The sequence below is a fragment of the Abrus precatorius genome, unplaced genomic scaffold, assembly GCF_003935025.1.
Source record: "Abrus precatorius isolate BTA unplaced genomic scaffold, Abrus_2018 Scaffold9, whole genome shotgun sequence".
NCBI classification, from domain to species: domain Eukaryota; kingdom Viridiplantae; phylum Streptophyta; class Magnoliopsida; order Fabales; family Fabaceae; genus Abrus; species Abrus precatorius.
This window is the reverse complement of record NW_020874439.1, coordinates 26,817,105-26,833,983: the sequence shown is the minus strand read 5'-3', so window position 1 is coordinate 26,833,983 and position 16,879 is coordinate 26,817,105. Positions and strand designations below refer to the sequence as shown.

At 30.7% G+C, this 16,879-nt stretch overlaps 3 protein-coding genes and 3 non-coding genes across 7 annotated transcripts; 2 read left to right on the top strand and 4 right to left on the bottom strand.

Moving 5' to 3' along the window:
- Positions 1 to 287: 287 nt before the first annotated feature.
- On the bottom strand, positions 288 to 2,653 carry LOC113851123 (pentatricopeptide repeat-containing protein At4g32430, mitochondrial). Its single transcript, XM_027481605.1, has one exon. It carries the CDS (start codon positions 2,601 to 2,603, stop codon positions 288 to 290), a length of 2,316 nt encoding a protein of 771 aa, XP_027337406.1. The 5' UTR covers positions 2,604 to 2,653.
- A 3,527-nt stretch (positions 2,654 to 6,180) lies between these two features.
- LOC113850298 (growth-regulating factor 9-like) lies at positions 6,181 to 9,474 on the top strand. 2 transcript variants are annotated; one of them, XM_027480779.1, is made up of 4 exons: positions 6,181 to 6,302; positions 6,452 to 6,748; positions 7,205 to 7,831; positions 9,060 to 9,474. In XM_027480779.1, exons 1-4 carry the CDS (start codon positions 6,254 to 6,256, stop codon positions 9,455 to 9,457), a joined length of 1,371 nt encoding a protein of 456 aa, XP_027336580.1. In that variant the 5' UTR covers positions 6,181 to 6,253; the 3' UTR covers positions 9,458 to 9,474. The 2 variants fall into 2 exon arrangements, with proteins under 2 accessions (XP_027336580.1, XP_027336579.1); XM_027480778.1 differs by having other exon boundaries at positions 6,201 to 6,302; positions 6,446 to 6,748.
- A 301-nt stretch (positions 9,475 to 9,775) lies between these two features.
- TRNAV-AAC lies at positions 9,776 to 9,849 on the bottom strand. The gene has a single exon. It is a non-coding gene; the product is annotated as a tRNA-Val (tRNA).
- A 179-nt stretch (positions 9,850 to 10,028) lies between these two features.
- TRNAV-AAC lies at positions 10,029 to 10,102 on the top strand. Its single transcript has one exon. It is a non-coding gene; the product is annotated as a tRNA-Val (tRNA).
- A 1,447-nt stretch (positions 10,103 to 11,549) lies between these two features.
- On the bottom strand, positions 11,550 to 11,623 carry TRNAV-AAC. Its single transcript has one exon. It is a non-coding gene; the product is annotated as a tRNA-Val (tRNA).
- A 1,112-nt stretch (positions 11,624 to 12,735) lies between these two features.
- Positions 12,736 to 15,952, bottom strand: LOC113850582 (NADH dehydrogenase [ubiquinone] 1 alpha subcomplex subunit 8-B). Its single transcript, XM_027481162.1, has 3 exons — positions 15,824 to 15,952; positions 15,459 to 15,665; positions 12,736 to 13,164 (listed from the first exon to the last, which is right to left on the bottom strand). Exons 2-3 carry the CDS (start codon positions 15,644 to 15,646, stop codon positions 13,032 to 13,034), a joined length of 321 nt encoding a protein of 106 aa, XP_027336963.1. The 5' UTR covers positions 15,647 to 15,665; positions 15,824 to 15,952; the 3' UTR covers positions 12,736 to 13,031.
- Between the last annotated feature and the right edge of the window lie 927 nt (positions 15,953 to 16,879).

The following is a 16,879-nucleotide window of genomic DNA, read 5'->3' as shown; positions in this document are numbered from 1 at the left end:
CCTTATTTTTTCGAACTCCACAATCACAGCGATTCAGATCATAACACACCCAATTATGCTTATCTAATCAGAAACGTTTCACATCATTTTCTATTGTTTTACAAGAAAATAAATTACGGCAAAATGACAAAGCCAAACTTAAAGTTCCAGGGAATACCTTTTCAACATGGAAATGGAGCACAGTTCAACATGTAAATGAAGAAAAATCAAGTTCTTTTTTAATGAACAAGATAAAGTTAGTTATCTAAAGCTCATCAGTTCAAATTCCTCATTTATTTTTGGATTTGTTACTCATGATACAACTCTCTTTCCCTCTCTCTTCTCTCTTTCAAAAATCTCATTTGCAATCCCAAAAACTCTGCCATTCTGCAAATATTCTCAGACTCTGGGTGTGATTTATCCCCAGAGGAGAAACTATGCAAATACAAGGAGTCAACATTAGCTACATCCACCCAACTAAATCCCACTTCCTTCTTTACACCCTTTCCTCTCATCCCTTTTCTCACTTCAGCAACTTTCTCCCACCTCCCTTTCTCAGCATATAAGTTTGCCATTAACACATATGGACCTGAACTAGCAGGGTCCATTTCTATCAAACTATCAACAACCTTCTCAGCCATCTCCACATTCCCATGTAATCTACAAGAGCCAAGCAAACTTTGCAACACAGACAATCCAGGACCTCCTGGAATCTGTTGCATCAACTCTTCTGCTTCATCTAGTTGTCCAGCACGGCCCATCATGTCCACCATAATAGAATAATGCTCAGGAGTTGGCTCAATCGAATGTTTTTTCACCATAGAGTCAAAGATTCTTTGGCCTGTGTCAACCATTCCCTTTCTACAACATGCTGCTAAAACAGACAGGAAAGTGATGGAGTCAGGACTGCTTCCTTCCCTCTCCATTTCTGTAAACAAACTCATCACTGACTCATAGTCTCCATGCCGGGCATAGGCAGATATAATTGCTGTCCAAGCAAACTTGGTTCTTTCAGGTGTCTCGTTGAACACTCTTTGAGACTCGCTTATACTTCCACGCTTGCCATACATGTCAAGCAGAGCCCCTGAAACAATTGGGTCAGTGCTTAAACCAAGTTTGAGCAAGTGAGAATGACAACGTTGCCCATGCTTCAAAGATATATCCTCAGCAGCAGCAATAGCATTTAAGACACTACCGAATGTGTATTGGTTGGGCTTTATCTCCTTTACTGCAGACAAAAATGTGAGGAAAGCCTCTTTACACAAGTCATTTTGAGCATACCCTGAAATTAATGCATTCCATGATATTGTTTCTCGACAGTTAAGCTCGTCAAAAATCTTCTTTGATTCTTGAATGGACTCAAATTTGGCATACATAGTGATAAGACTATTGGAAACATTTTGTTCTGACAAAAAGCAGCTTTTTATGCATAACCCATGAATCATTAGACCTTCTGTCACTAGATTCCTTATTGTTATAGCATGTATTAATCCTATAAATGTAACATTATTTGGATACACACCATCAATTCTCATAGAATTGAAGAGAGACACTGCATCTTCTTCATCAATAGAAATCATTGTTGTCCAAGAGATTACATTTCTATTAATAATGTGCTGAAAGACAGCTTTTGCATCTCTACAGACCTCACATTTTGAATAAGTTGACATCAAAACATTGCAAACTGAAACATGTGTTCCATATCCCACTTTTTGGGTCAAACCATGTATCTGCCTCCCTAGCTCTAAATTTTTCATATGACCACAAGCTGAAACTGCAGCTGTAAGTGAAACATGGTCAAGCAACATACCTTTTCTTACCATGTCAACAAACAATGAAACCGCTTCCAACCCATAACATTCCCCCTCTTGAGCATAGCCCGATAGCATTGCACCCCACGAAACCAGATCTCTTCTGGGCATTCCATCAAACACTTTCCTAGCCTCATTTAATGTCCCCCACCTTGAATACATGGTTATAAGTGCATTTCCTATAAAAACTTCACAACCAAATCCACATTTAATAACAAGGGAATGCAATTGCCACCCAAAGGAAAACCCAAGATCATCCCAACAAAAGGAAAGAGCAGTAGTGTATGTTACCGGATCAAATTCTATCCCACAAGAACGCATAGAACGCGCAAAGCACAACGCATCCACACTCTTCCCAAACCCTGAAAGAATGGTATTCCAAGAAACTATATCAGGATGACTCAAATTCTCAAAAACATGCTTAGCCTTTCCAAAATTGCCGGACTTGCAGTACATTTTCATGAGAGAATTTGATACCGTGACACGTGAAACAAACCCGCTAGACACGACCAATCCATGGATCTGACACCCCAGTTTTAACTCTCCTTGACATGCCTTGAGGGACAAGGCAACAGTAACCTCGTCAACATGTTCAGGAAAATACTTCGTGAATGTGGCAAGAGCTTGAAAAGGAAGGTTTTTGTCCATGTGGGTAAGCATGGAACGGTTAACTGAGGCAACATTTTGGTGGGAAATATTGTCAAACAGGTGGTGTTCATGTTTGAGTGTGTGGAACAGTTTGGAGCCAATTTTGAATAATAATTGTGACGGCAATTTATGGAGGGTATTGAAAGGTAGTTGAGAGTGTAACATGAGAAATAAAACAACGTTTTTGTTTTTCTGAGCTAATTGTAAACAGAATCGTCGTGGCGTTGCACGAGACGGAAGAAGTTGAGTGAGGGAAGAGAGTATTATAGAGTTCTCGAATGCAAAACAGGGAAAATAGCAATTTATTTGTCCGGAAGGAAAAATAATGTTTTTCTGTTGTTGATTTATTCGTGTAAAAATTGAAAATACTATTAATTATAATTTTCTTAATTTCAGTTTTTAGAATTAAGTTAAGCATTTAAAAATAGTAATTTTTATTAAAAAAATATTATATTACAAAATACAAATATAAAATAAATAATTTTTAAAATAATAAATTATTGCTTTTAAACACTTAATTTTTAAATAGTTTATGTTGATTATTACTCTTATTTAACGGATAACGCTTACTTTTTAAAGTAAAAATATTATTTAAAATCCCGAACAAAATACAAATCCTTTGGTGACATTTTTTTTTTTTACTTAAAAGACAAATTACAATCTATTTTTTTTTAAAAGCATACATATTTTATCTCGCCACAATTTTTTCAATTTAAATAACAATTTTAAAAATTTTTAATTTAGAATATTAAATATCTTCACAAATTACAATTTTATCTAAAATACAACATATTAGCATTTATTTTTCTAAAAGCATAAACATATTTTCATAATAAATTCAACAACACAACAACTTTTAAGTTAGAATTTATTTAAAGATGAATAAAAACCTAATATAAATTTAGCATATTGTTATTTTGATTTATTTTTGAATATAAAACTCAAAACCAGAACGAATTGATTTTAAAACAAACACTTACTTAGAACATAAAAACCTAATATAATTTTGAATTGATTTTAAAAAATTCCTAATTCTGGGCATTTAATCAGAACGAATGTATAAGTTCTGTTCAATAAAATACTTTATTTTTAATTAATGTGACCAAAATAAAACTTTATTAATAATAATAATAATAATATTTAAAAATATATGTTCCTTGGATTTGTCTATAATGAAAAATTGGGAACTTCATCACATGCCTTTCCAACATAAAAATAGAAGGAAAGGAAACACAATTGTGTACACGTGTTCCCTTTTTTCTTTTTGTCAGTAGACGTGGGTATAGACAAATGTGTGTAGTCGTAGCCCATTGGGCTTCTCTTGGGGAGGATAGATAAGTGCTAATGGGCTTTGGGTAATGAAAAAAGAAAAATAATTAGCAATCTTAAATACTAAACACACAACATAAAGTTAAAATAAAAAAAATATAAAAATTACACACTTGTCTCGTAAAAAAATAAAAAAATATTAATAATTAAAATTTTCAAATTAATATATGAATTTTAAATTTAATATATGCTTGAAACATTTAAATAATTATAGATCTATATTGACTTGAATGTTATTAATTCTAACTCTTGTGTTAGACCCATATTTTATGATTTTAAATGTGTTTGCAAATATGCAATTAAATTTGCATACTTTATTTATTTTTTCAATTTATCTATTGTTCATTGTGGTAAAGTTCTTGTAATTTAATATTCTTTTGTTTGAAAATGCGAGAGTGTTTTTTACAAGTGTAGCGAAACATGCAAAGGTGGGTCCTACAATGGAAGTAAGATAGCTCATGAGTTGAGCCACACACAGCACACCTCAAAGGAAACCCTTCTCAAAGCGCGTAGCAAAATTAATTATTAATTGTTGAAAATAATTAAAATATATGTTTAAATTAGTTTTAAACGTAAAGTTTATATTAAAATATTACATGACGTGGACTGTGGATAATTGATTTTATTTCTAAAATAAATAATGCTTTAGAATATTTTAGTGTGTTAAATTTAGATTTAATTTTGAATAATGATATTTTTGTAAAATTAGTTTAAATTAATGAAAATTAATCAATTTATATTTAATTTTTTACAGTAAAATCATTTTTATGCTAAATTTTATTGTAAAACTTTTTACTCAATATAAAAATTATCCAAATTATGCTCTACCCAATTTTAGTTTGGAGTTAAGATTTCACGAGGCAACACAAAATCAATTAACTTAATGTTTCTTTAACGAGATTAATAGGAATATATTCTTTGAGATGATCTATAAATATTATTTGAGATCTAATTCCTAAATTCAGCTACTTTGTTTCTTTCCCTCAAAACGAGAAACAAATAAATGCCTTGATATTGAAATTTTAATTGCTTCAATAAGTTATTAGTGTATAAAAGTATTATGCTTTTTTTATTTATTTAGCTTATATAACAATTTTATTCAATTTTTAGTTCATAAATTTAACAATGAACACATGATTTTAGTGCTTCGTCAAGGACTAAAACTACATAAAAATTCTTAAAAATTAGAATAAAAAAATATTATAAGGACTAATAATTTATTTAAATTAATTTTATTCCACCCAAACTCTAGGATTATTCCACTTCGAAGCAATTGACAACATAATAAATATATTCCACAATTTTAATAAAAACTATTAGTGAAACCAATATTACAAGTAAGAAGAATAATAGATATATATTCTTTAAAATATCTTCATTCATTCATAAAGAGAGAAGGTGCACTTTTTATTTTCTAGAACACAGACACTCAGCGAAAGGAAGGTTCACTTTTTTAATATATCATATCTAAATATAAAATAAATTTTTAAGAATTAATTATTCTAAAATCAATTTTACTAAAATAAAAAAATTAGCCAAAATTAATTTGATTTTAAAATCTTGGACAATTAAAATTGCATTTGTGACAAATTTTCCAATAATAATTTGATTTTAAAAAGTAATCTTAACTAAAATTTATCTTGAATTAAAAATACATTTTAAATGTAAGATAAATGCCTAAAGATATTATCTTCCAACAATATAATATATATTTTTATAAATTCAGCACAAAAGTTTCAGTGGAATCTAAAAATTACATCTTCTCACATTTAATTAAACATATTTAAAAAACTTATTTTTTACAAAAAAAAAAAATATCCTACGTATAACTTTTTAAATAATTATTATAATAATTAAAATTTTTAATAATTTATATTTTAGTTATGATATTTTAATTAAATAAAAATGTAATATTTAAAAACAAAAGTAACGTTAATAGCCCTCTCTGACACATCTTTACAATTCATCTTTTATTTTTAATTAAAATTTATAAAAATTATGTAAGTTTTATTTTTAATTAATATATTTTTAAAATCTTTAAAATTTTAATAAATTTTAATGAACAATTAAAAAAATTTATGAGAGAGTAATATGGTCTTTAAAAACTAACATGGCAAGTGAGGAAATGAGAAAGCAGTAACAAGAGCGTGGTGCTCACGCATCTAACAAAGTTGAACAGTGCAGTATAACGTAAGGTTGATCCTGTCCTGTCTGAACGTGACTGCTGCAAAGCCTTGCAACGTAATAAGCTCTTTGTCAGTACCCTCTGACACCGCTTTAGTCCCTTTCTCTCTCTACCCTTTCTCTCACTTCACTACTTCACTTCCTTCCTCAATCCTCAAAACCGCAGAATCACTTCTGTGCCGAGCTTTTAAGATTCTTTTATTTATACTGAAAAGTAAGAAAGGAAGCATTTTTTCTTTGATCATCACTATCAGACACAGACCCACTAAGAAAAGGAGAAAAAAGCTCATGTGAATGTGACAATGGAAGCTAAGCCTCTTCGAATTGTTCCCTCTTCACACAACACTTCTGGTTTCTTTTCTTTCTCTTCCACTCTCTCTTCTTTTGCCCATCACACCCTTCTTCATTAGTACCCCTTTTCCTCTTTTTTATTTTTTGGGTTTTTCTTCTTGTTCTCATGTTGTTTTTGTGGCTTATGTTGTGTCTTTTTTGAGGGTTAGAAGGTGGACCCCAGAAGAAGATTGACATGGGACACATGATGGAAGGTGGTGTTGTTGTTGATGAGGGAAAGAGGGTTGTTTTGGTCAATGAGGAGAAAGAGAACTCTTCTTCAAGTGTTGAACTTCATCTTGGGGTTGCTGCTCATTCTGCACCACAACCAATAAACCATGTCATGATCACAGAAACTCAGAGGCTTGAGCTTGACCATCAAGTTTTCATCTTCAACCACTTGGTTTCTAACCTTCCTCTTCCTCAATCTCATCACCACCTTGTGCAATTCCCAACCAATATGTCAGGTTTGTTATACCCCTGATCAAGTGCCCTTTTCAATTTTATGTATAGAAAGTTCCACTTTTTTAATAACATTAAATGCTATACTTTTAATAAAAATTTGGTATTTTTTATTGATTTTTTATTTTGTGGCCAAGTTAGAACAATCATTTTCCCCCTAAAATTGTGTTATTTATTAGAGGAGGAGTCAGTGTCATGTTTGATTCTGTCTTGGAATGAATAAGCTGTTTCTTTTGGACTTAATTATTGGCTGAATTTTTTTTTTTGGTTCCAATAGTTGGGCAAGTTCTTAGAGGATTTACTAGTGGATTTAATTATTGTAAGGCTCCATTTTGTGATTTTGGTATGTTAAAAGTAGCCAAATTTCGAATCTTTTGATGCTAAAAGCGTCTGTTATTCATGTAACTGTAAGATAATGATGGTATTTTCTTTTCTTTTTGGTTCATTTCTTTCTGTTACAGAATACAGTCACCTTGGTTTTGATTATGGGAATATGGTGGATCCAGAACCACATAGGTGTAGAAGAACTGATGGTAAGAAATGGAGGTGTAGTAAGCATGTTGTGCCTGATCAGAAGTACTGTGAAAGGCACATGCATAGAGGTCGCAATCGTTCAAGAAAGCCTGTGGAAACATCTCATGCCAACTCTCCTTTGGGTGCAAAACCTTCTACCAAGTTACATACCAAAAAGACAGAAGTTGAAGTTTCGAATCCAAACCTTTTGGGTGACACATCTTCCAGCACTGCATCAAGGAGCCCCAGTATTGTCAATTGCCCTTCTGCTAATAATAGGCCGAACAATATCGAAAGTTCTGCTGACTACCTTGCAACTTTTTCTTCAGCCTCTATGGCATCCCCTGGCTCCATTCTTGCCACTAAAGTTGCTCCTAAGGTAGCCCCTTTCAGCAGCGTTGCAAATGCTACTTCAGATTACAAAAGTTGCTTGAATGTGTGCAAGAAAGATAACCAGACCAAGAGCAGTATTGGCAGCAACATTGGTATTAAACGTGGAGGGAAAGGAAGCATTGTTGGTGAGAGTAATGGAATGTCTACTGGAATAGGCTTCTCTCCAAGGAGTGTTCTTCAAGGTAATTTTGGTGGGGCTGCTATGATTTGTCTTTTTCGATATATTCTACAGGACTAGAGGGTTATAGACAAATCTCCCATCCTTCACCACACCACCTGAAATAACAAACTTAAACACAATCAATCCTTTCCCACTTAGTGGGGTCAGCCACATGACTCTGTCGTCTTGTGTATCATATGTTCTGAAGCTTCACATAGTTCAAATGTTTCTTTTTAGTCTCCTAAGGTCCTACCAATCCCTACAAACACAAAAGAGAATCAATAGCATCTTAGCAAGTTTGTTCTGTCTTGTTTGCTGCCATGTAGATTTCGTGGGGCTTAATTCAAACTTCAGAATCTCGTATGCCATCATTGACGTGGTCTTTTAAGTGCACTTTAATGATTATGTGCTCAATTTGTCTTGATTGACTTCTCCCAATCCCACTCCTAACTTGCATGCACATAGCACATTATCATAAATACTGGTCCTTTATAGAATTGAAGGCGCATTTGGCTTACAGAGAGCTTGTGAAAATAATTAATGGCTCCGATAAGCACTTTTCAGCTTATTTCAGTAAGCTTCTTCATATACCCTATCAAAATAAGTTGTTTTCAGCGCATGTCAATAAGTTTCGTGATCAAATTTGTGGTATAAATCCCTTGCGCAATAAAAGTTTATTGAGTAAGCATTTAATTACGTTGTTCCCAATATATATATACCTTAAGTGTTCCACAGGAATTGCTTATTTTTTGCATGCCCTGGTGGCCTATTGCTATACTATTTGAGGATATCTGTCTTGATCTTGGTAACTTCTCGTTTGAATCGTGTGATGGGAGAAGATGCAAACTTAATGTCAATTTAGTTCTTGAGTTATGCAAACGACACATTGAGAGATTTGCAGATATTCACATCCCATTGGTAGGAGTAAAGGCGAGCACTGTTTTCTGTCTACAAATGTAGTAGAAAGAGTATGTAAGCTATAAGCAGTATACTAGTGATTGCATTTACATATATTATTAACATTGAAATAAAAAACAAAAGACGGTTTATTCCTCCTAAAGCATTTGATTATAATGCAGAAAACTTAATCCTTCCCATCTCGTAACTAGATTACATTTCATTGCTGAGACTAGTACTTTCTGTAACTATTTCAAAAATTGCAACTCTTTTTGGTTTGTTATTGTTAAGGCTAAACTTTTCATCAGAAAACTGATAGAATTTTGTGTTACTTTTTTCTGCTGTCATTTCAGTTTCTGGTTGCAACTCTTCATACCTGAATGATAGAAACAACATAGAACCTGAACCCGGAAGGTGCCGGAGAACAGATGGTAAGAAGTGGCGTTGCAAGAGTGCTGTTCTTCCCGGTCAGAAGTATTGTGCCACTCACATGCACAGAGGTGCGAAAAAGCGTTTCACAAACCATGAACCGGCTGCCACATCTTCTGCTGTTACCATTGCTAGGTTGCCTCACACTTCAGCCTCAAGCAACATTCAGAAAGCTTATTGTACAATTCCAAATACAAATCTTTCGATGTCAATCCCAACAAGTGCCCCTTTCATAAAGTGTAATGAGAAAAGTCCTAGTAGCAGTGACACTGATACCACCATCACTGACACCTTGAATGAGTGTAGCTATGCTTCTTTCTGAGAAGCTTTTTGTTTTAAAACTCCTCCATGTTTACATGAACAAGTTAACTTGTCAGCATTTTGAGCTCAGTTTTGTGTGAAGTGAACAATGAATGGTCTTCATTGAAAAAAGATTCATAATATTTTATTTTATTTTATCATGCCATCCTCACAATATCTAACAAATTAAATTTCTCAATGAACTATTTGCTTAGATCCTTACGCGAGTTCTTTACACCACAAATTTATGGGTAAAATGTTAACCAATATCCTAGTTAAGAATTTCAGAAGTGCAATATAACGATATTTGAAGTAACATCAAAAAATGAAATTGCAAAAATGGCGTAGCCCGGATTCGAACCGGAGACCTTCAGTGTGTTAGACTGACGTGATAACCAACTACACCACGACACCATCGATGACGTTCGACTTTTACAATTTCAATATTGGGTCTGTTGTCCTTTTCTAGGACAAATAAAATATGCAATAGTTGACAATGACTATTTATTTTTAAAAATTCCATTTATCCTTAATATTAATTTAAATATAAATTTTAATTATATATTTATTCAAGAAAAACAGATGTCATCAACGGTGTCGTGGTGTAGTTGGTTATCACGTCAGTCTAACACACTGAAGGTCTCCGATTCGAGTCCGGGCGACGCCATTATTGCATGACATGAACTACAGCTTTTGAATTTCTATTATTTATTATAATAATATATTTACGTTTAATAACTAAAAAACAAAATTTAAAAGAATCGTTTGAAGAAACTAAAACTAAAAATTCATTAAATTATAAATACTTAAATATATATATATATATATATATATATATATATAAGTCATTAATTTTATCTAAATCAAATTACAACCATATTTCAGTTTCAAATTTTCGTACTATTTTTGGTTAAATATTTTATGCTCTTTGCTAGAGGCCAAATTCACTTGTCTATGTGGCAGGGATTTGTCATCTTTAGAATGAGAAAATGTGTAAAATAAAAAATAAAGATTTTATCCAGTGTTGATTTAAATTAAAATATTTTATAAATATAATTAACTTCAAATTAAAATATTTTGTAAAGAAAAACAGTGCTTATGAAATTACATGCAACCAACATAATCATCCTTTTGCTTTGTGCACTTTTGGAGTATATATCCTTTACACTACAAAACAAATAGTTAATCGCCACTATCAAAAAATGAGTAATAGAGAAAGCATTAGCTAACGAAAAATGGTCATAAATACTTATGAGTAACTATACTAAAAATTCTACAATAAAAAAGTTTAAAAGTATATTTGCTTCCTTTTTTAAAAAGGATTTTCTGTTTTTAAAAATAAAATATAGTACAAGTTTACATTATATTTTATTTTTAAAAATAGAAAATTCTTTTTAAAAAAGAAAACAAACATACTCTAAGCCCTTTTTTTCTTACCAGAGATCAACTATATTTAACAAAATTAATTAAGATATAAAATTTAAATTATTAAATTAACCATAATTAAATATATAAAAAATATTTCAAATTCTCACTCTTTTATTAAAATTTAGAATTCTTTAATTTTAGTCTGTTAAAAATTTCTACTAAATTTTTTAGAAATTTAAATTATTTAAAATTCAATATTCAAACAATAAATTTTAATTTATAAAGTTGTAAATTTTTGTAAAATATAAATTACTTACTTAAAATATCTTATTTGAATACATTTTAAGCGTTCAGATGCGTCATGCAGTGATTATTTGTATTAATTTTTTATATCAATTTACTGTTAATTATTTTATAATATTTAATGTAGTTCTTGTTTACATGTCCATCTTCACTGTGCTCGTTGCACGTACTATTATATCATGAAGAAATTGCATTGTTTATAATAGAAAATCTCTTGAGCATTTATATTAATGATCATATATATTTCCTCATCAAGGTATAAAAATGGGATCTCGCCAACTTCATTTTTTAAGACTGAATTTAAGCATATAAAAATAATAAATTTCTATATTTAAAATAAAAAAATACTATTTTCTAATATATTATTATGACATTTATTGTTCAGTGAGTACCGTGAGCTTAATTTTAGTATAAAACTTGAAAATAAAAAAGGGTAAAGATGTTGGCGTCGCCCGGACTCGAACCGGAGACCTTCAGTGTGTTAGACTGACGTGATAACCAACTACACCACGACACCGTTGTTGGCCTTTTTACCATTTGTTTTTTCCAGGTTTAATAGAAAAGAATATAAACTTTTATAAATTAAAACACAAATTAAATGTCTTGATTGTTAAATAATTTGAATAAGATTAAAAAATAATTTCAAGTTATAAAAAAAATTAATTTACTTGTCTTCTTTTTATCTTATTCTTCAATTACTATTTATTGAAATATTTCAATTACGCACAACACTTGTAACATACTATAATTTTTATTTTTTATTTTTTTGCTAATTACTATAATTAAACTTTAGAGTATATAAGGTTTTTTTCTGTCATGCGGGGATATCCATTCAAAATTAGTGACAATAGATAATGAGGGTAACAAACATTACTTCCAGAATGAATACTGCATTGCATCATTAGCTCCTTAAATTATAACTATCGATGAATTTAATATTTAATCTGTAAAATTATAAAATTAAAGCCAGCCTTTGGGTAACATGAGTACAATCTTCAATTTAAATAACAAAATCTACTCTTAGTCATTAATTATATTTTTTAAAAAGTAATTACTCGATAAATAATGATTGAGATATACTTTTAATGCATAACAACATCATTTTTTTTCCTTTTAAAAACACTCCATCTTATTGCAAATTCTCTCTTCATAGTTAAAAACTTCATTTATCATTCCCTATATATTGTCCCAATATCACATTGTTTATTCACGTCATTGTTTGTATCAATGTTCATTCTGCTGATTCATGATTGTTACAATAACAAGCTAAGACCTATGCCTTGATATTATTCTTGTTCTATGCACAAACAGAAAAATGTCTTAACGAAACTAGTGAGAGTTTGCAATAGATTTCAATTAATGTTTTCCCCTCAATTAGCCTACAGGTTTCAACCAAGAAAACCATGTTAAAACATAGAATATATCAAACGTTAGGATAGGAAAATATATCATATCCTATATTTTATTTTTATTTTTTGCTAATATATATCATATCCTATGGGCTCAACATACCTTGGGAATAAAATATGATAAGAAAATATATCATATCTGCTATTTTATTTTGTTCACCAAACATATCCTTAATTTAGATGGCAAGAACTAAAAGGCACCAGAAATGGATGCAGTTTGGCAAGTATCCTCAAATTTTTTTTTATAAAGCACAAGAAATATGCATTTCGAACATAAACAAATTACAAGCATGTTCCAACTTCAATATTTCTTAGCAGTTATTATGGTTGAAGAGGAATTGTTTTGTCCTGCTTGGATGTTTTTCTCTAGAAAAATTTAGAGGATCAACATAGTCAATGGTAAAGATTCCAAGGCTGTCATACAAACAAAAAGTATCAACGAATTTTTTGAAACATGTGCATTTGCTCACTCCAAATTGCCTGTGGTATTATTTTTGACAACAGCATTATGTAATTTCATTCCAAAGAACATTTTTGCTCAAATGCTTGCTGCTCTTTGCGACACAAGTCAAATTCATTTGTGTGGTAGTACATGCAACCAACATAATCATCCATCTCCTTTGTGCACTTTTGGTGAAGATCCTTCAGACTGCAGAACAAAATTTAATCAACATCATTCAGAAACCCTTAGGCATTGCTTGGGAGAGGGAACGGCATATTATTTAATTTTAAATTTAAGAGAATTATATACCATTTATGATGAATAATGCATGATTGATACATTTAGTTTATGTTAATCTATCATTTTATATCTTTTACTTTAAAAAATATTAATTTGAAATATAATTATTTAAAATAGAAATTTTGTCCTACCCTCCCATTCCCTCCAACCCCACTCCCCTTCCCAAACAACCCCTTAAGGAAAAAACCCATAATGTGTAATATAAATGCACCAGACAATTATATGTATCTAAAAACAAAGGTTTAACAGAAACGAATGAAATAAGTGTGTATCTTTGTGCACACAAGTACTATTGTGAAATATGAAGAAATTAAATTATTTGTAACAGAGAATGCATTGAGCATGAGCAGTAATAATGACCCCAAATGTTTCTTCTCGACCACAAATGAGAAATCATCAAATAAAATTTTCAGTGAGTATGCAACCTTCAATATCTGAAAGCAAGAGAATGCCATCTGCGAGCAGCAGGTGGGAACCAACAACAACACGAGTTTGAAACATATAGACTTTCATCGTAAATAAATAACAAGACTGTCCAAATAAGCAACACAACTTCTAAGTTCCAATACTGACACAGCATCATGAAGCAAAAAGCCACATATCATTTGTTTCTAACTCTAATATTAACTGAAATATCACCATTCTATAGATTCATTTATCGAGTAACACAAGAAAAAAAAAAGAATGGAAGGTATATGACATTTCTTTATAGCCATTGGCCAAATGGGAAACGATATATGAATGACTGTAACTATATATCAGTTCTGCAGTCCATCGTTATGGACACATTTTTGTTTCTTTATTTGTAAAACACAGATTTATTGTTAAACACATTTTTCAGAAACAAGATAAATTGGAACTGCATAAAGATGAGAAGTTGAGTCTTCACCAATCTGCCCCTTGGTCCCATAATTTAAAGGAACTTACAAGGTAAATAAGTCAATTTTTTCCTACTTTGGAATAATAATGAAATTATTAAAATGACGATAATACAAAACACATTATTGTACTAAATCACTTTCGGTTTTACAAATGCAGTGTCCTTTGAATCAACTCAATTAAAATTAGAACCCAAGCTCCATCATGAATAGAAAAATTCATATCAATTCCCTTTGACAAAACACATTATTGCCAACATATTGAATCTCAGACTCAGACTAAAATCATGTCAAACTCAATCTGTTGAAAATAGGTCATTTGCACTCAACAATAAACTGGAAGAAATTTCAGCCACCACAATTGCAAACAGACACTTGAGTGCCATAAAAATTTGTCTCTAAGAAAAGATTGAGATACACTTAAGATTCAATTTTCCCAACTTCTGTCAGCAAGGTCATTGAACCTAGTTAGTATTGAAAGAAAAAAATAGGGGTAATGCTAACTAGAAAAAAAAAGAAGCCACAATTTTTTACATAATTCAGCTAGATTCTAATATAATTGCTGCTTGTATATCGTGGTAGGGACCATTTACCCATCCATGAGTCAACAAGTGCCAAATCATTTCGCAGAAATTCCCACATAAGATAGTTCTGCCAATCTAGCATTTTTCAAAGAATTGTATGCTCACTGAATTATGGTTCAACTACCCACAACCAGCAATTTCAATAAGTAGTCCAAAGTACACAAAACATAACAGAAGATCAGCTGACAAATACAAACAATTAGGGTTATCAAAAAAGCCAGTCCATGAGTACTGAATTTGATTCTTCATGTAATAGTGGTAAAATGTAGGCCAATAAACAAAAGAATAAAAGATATTGAATGTCATTTAAGCAATGCTACTAGCACACTCAACATCTTTACAAAATAAATAAATAACACACACCTTTGCCTACAGGCCCTACAGCTCATGATATACACAAACCAATCATCCAACCACTTGCAGAGGGAATTGTTTTATTTTGTAATACAGAAATGGGTGTGCAAGTATCCATGTAGCATAATTTCGTCTGCTCAAAAATTACAATACATTGACATTTACAACCTATTGTAGCTTATTGATGAGATAACATAAATAAGGCAGTGGCATTGATTCAGTGCTCACATAGACCCAAAAAACATATTGGATATCATTTTAAAAAAACTAATTAATTAATTTCAATTTTCTCCTCAAGCATTTTCTCAGATAAAAAAAAATAAAAACCTCAAGAAAAATCAGCAAGCTAACATTTTTTTTCATGAAAAAAAACAAAAAAACTCACAGGCCAAGGACACAACGGGTAACTTCACGGCCTTTATCGAGACACTTTTCAGGGTTTTGATCCTTCTTCTTGCATTTGAGAAACTCCAAGTTCTCTGAGTGGCACCTTATCCCAATGTGCTTCGACGATGCCATTAACACCGCTGATGTTGGGATCGGGTTTCCTGCAGCATCTACAGAACTCGCCATGTTCAATTCAATCCCTCAGCTGAAAAGGGGAACGCCAAATTTATCAGTCTCGTTCTGTTTGGTTACCGAGAAAATGAAAGAAAATCACCCAGAAAAAGGGGAAACGGAAAAACTTAAACTTTAGGAAAATGGGATTTGAAATGTAATAACAAAATTGAAAAATGGAGAATCCTTTACCTTGAATTGCACTAATTTGTCGTCGTTGTGGGTAAGAGAGAAGATGGCGGTTAGGGCACTGATTGTGAGTGAGGTGAGGAGTGGCGGAAATGTGTAAAGTGCATTATGAATTCATGGAGTGGACATTGGACAAGACAATCAAGGGCATTTTAGTCATTCGATTTTGAGGGAGGAAAAAACTCTAATTCAGTGTTTTTATGACATTATTCAATTCATTAATTTAGTTTAAATTTTTAATATATTAATTTTATATTATGAAAATTTATTTTGATATGATTCATTTTGAAAAATATAATGTATACCTAAATTTGAACCTTAAATTTTATATTAAAATGTATATCATGATATATGAAATTAATTTTAATCTAAAATCGAATGATCCTAAACAGAGAATTCAATAAACACATTAATATAATTTTTTAATGTAAATTTATAATATCTTTTCAGTTACATATGGAGATTAATATCTCGGAATAAGATATTATCATAATAAATATAACCTGACAATAATATTTTTTGTTTTCATAATATAACATTTGTATACAACCTAATCATCTCACTAATAAATAAATTTACATCAGGTACGCATGTCTCACTTGATTGAAAAGATTTTGGACCTATTGAAAATAATAATCAAAATAAAATAATTGTTAAAAAATGTCCTAAAATAATGATTAAATAAATAAGCCCTTTAATACTTAATTTTTAAGTGATTAAAAATCTTTAACAAAATATATTTACTTCTCTTTAATCAATACTACTATAATACTCACTAACAAAATCTTAAAATGATGCAGGAATTTAAAAGCATGAAATTAAAAATAATAGTTTTATAATTAAAAAAACAAAAAACAAAAAACAAAAAACAAAAAACAAAAAACAAAAACTATCTTTAATTTTTCACTACTAAGAAAGTATTTGTGCAATGCATAGATATTTTATTTATTTTAAATGACATAATAAAATTATGTATATTTTTCATATTATAATTTAAATTAATTGATTTATAAGTAAAATAACAATAATAATAATATTCTTATTTAGTTGCATTAAAAA

Excerpts from the sequence above, each read along its gene's own strand:
- LOC113851123 (XM_027481605.1), bottom strand. The coding sequence starts at position 2,603 with ATGTTACACTCTCAACTACCTTTCAATACCCTCCATAAATTGCCGTCA.
- LOC113850582 (XM_027481162.1), bottom strand. The coding sequence starts at position 15,646 with ATGGCGAGTTCTGTAGATGCTGCAGGAAACCCGATCCCAACATCAGCG. Across the intron at positions 13,165-15,458 it reads ACCCGTTGTGTCCTTGGCCT|TCTGAAGGATCTTCACCAAA; the intron begins GTGAGTTTTTTT and ends TTTGTTCTGCAG.
- LOC113850298 (XM_027480778.1), top strand. The coding sequence starts at position 6,254 with ATGGAAGCTAAGCCTCTTCGAATTGTTCCCTCTTCACACAACACTTCT. Across the intron at positions 6,303-6,445 it reads CTCTTCACACAACACTTCTG|GGTTAGAAGGTGGACCCCAG; the intron begins GTTTCTTTTCTT and ends GTCTTTTTTGAG. Across the intron at positions 7,832-9,059 it reads TCCAAGGAGTGTTCTTCAAG|TTTCTGGTTGCAACTCTTCA; the intron begins GTAATTTTGGTG and ends CTGTCATTTCAG.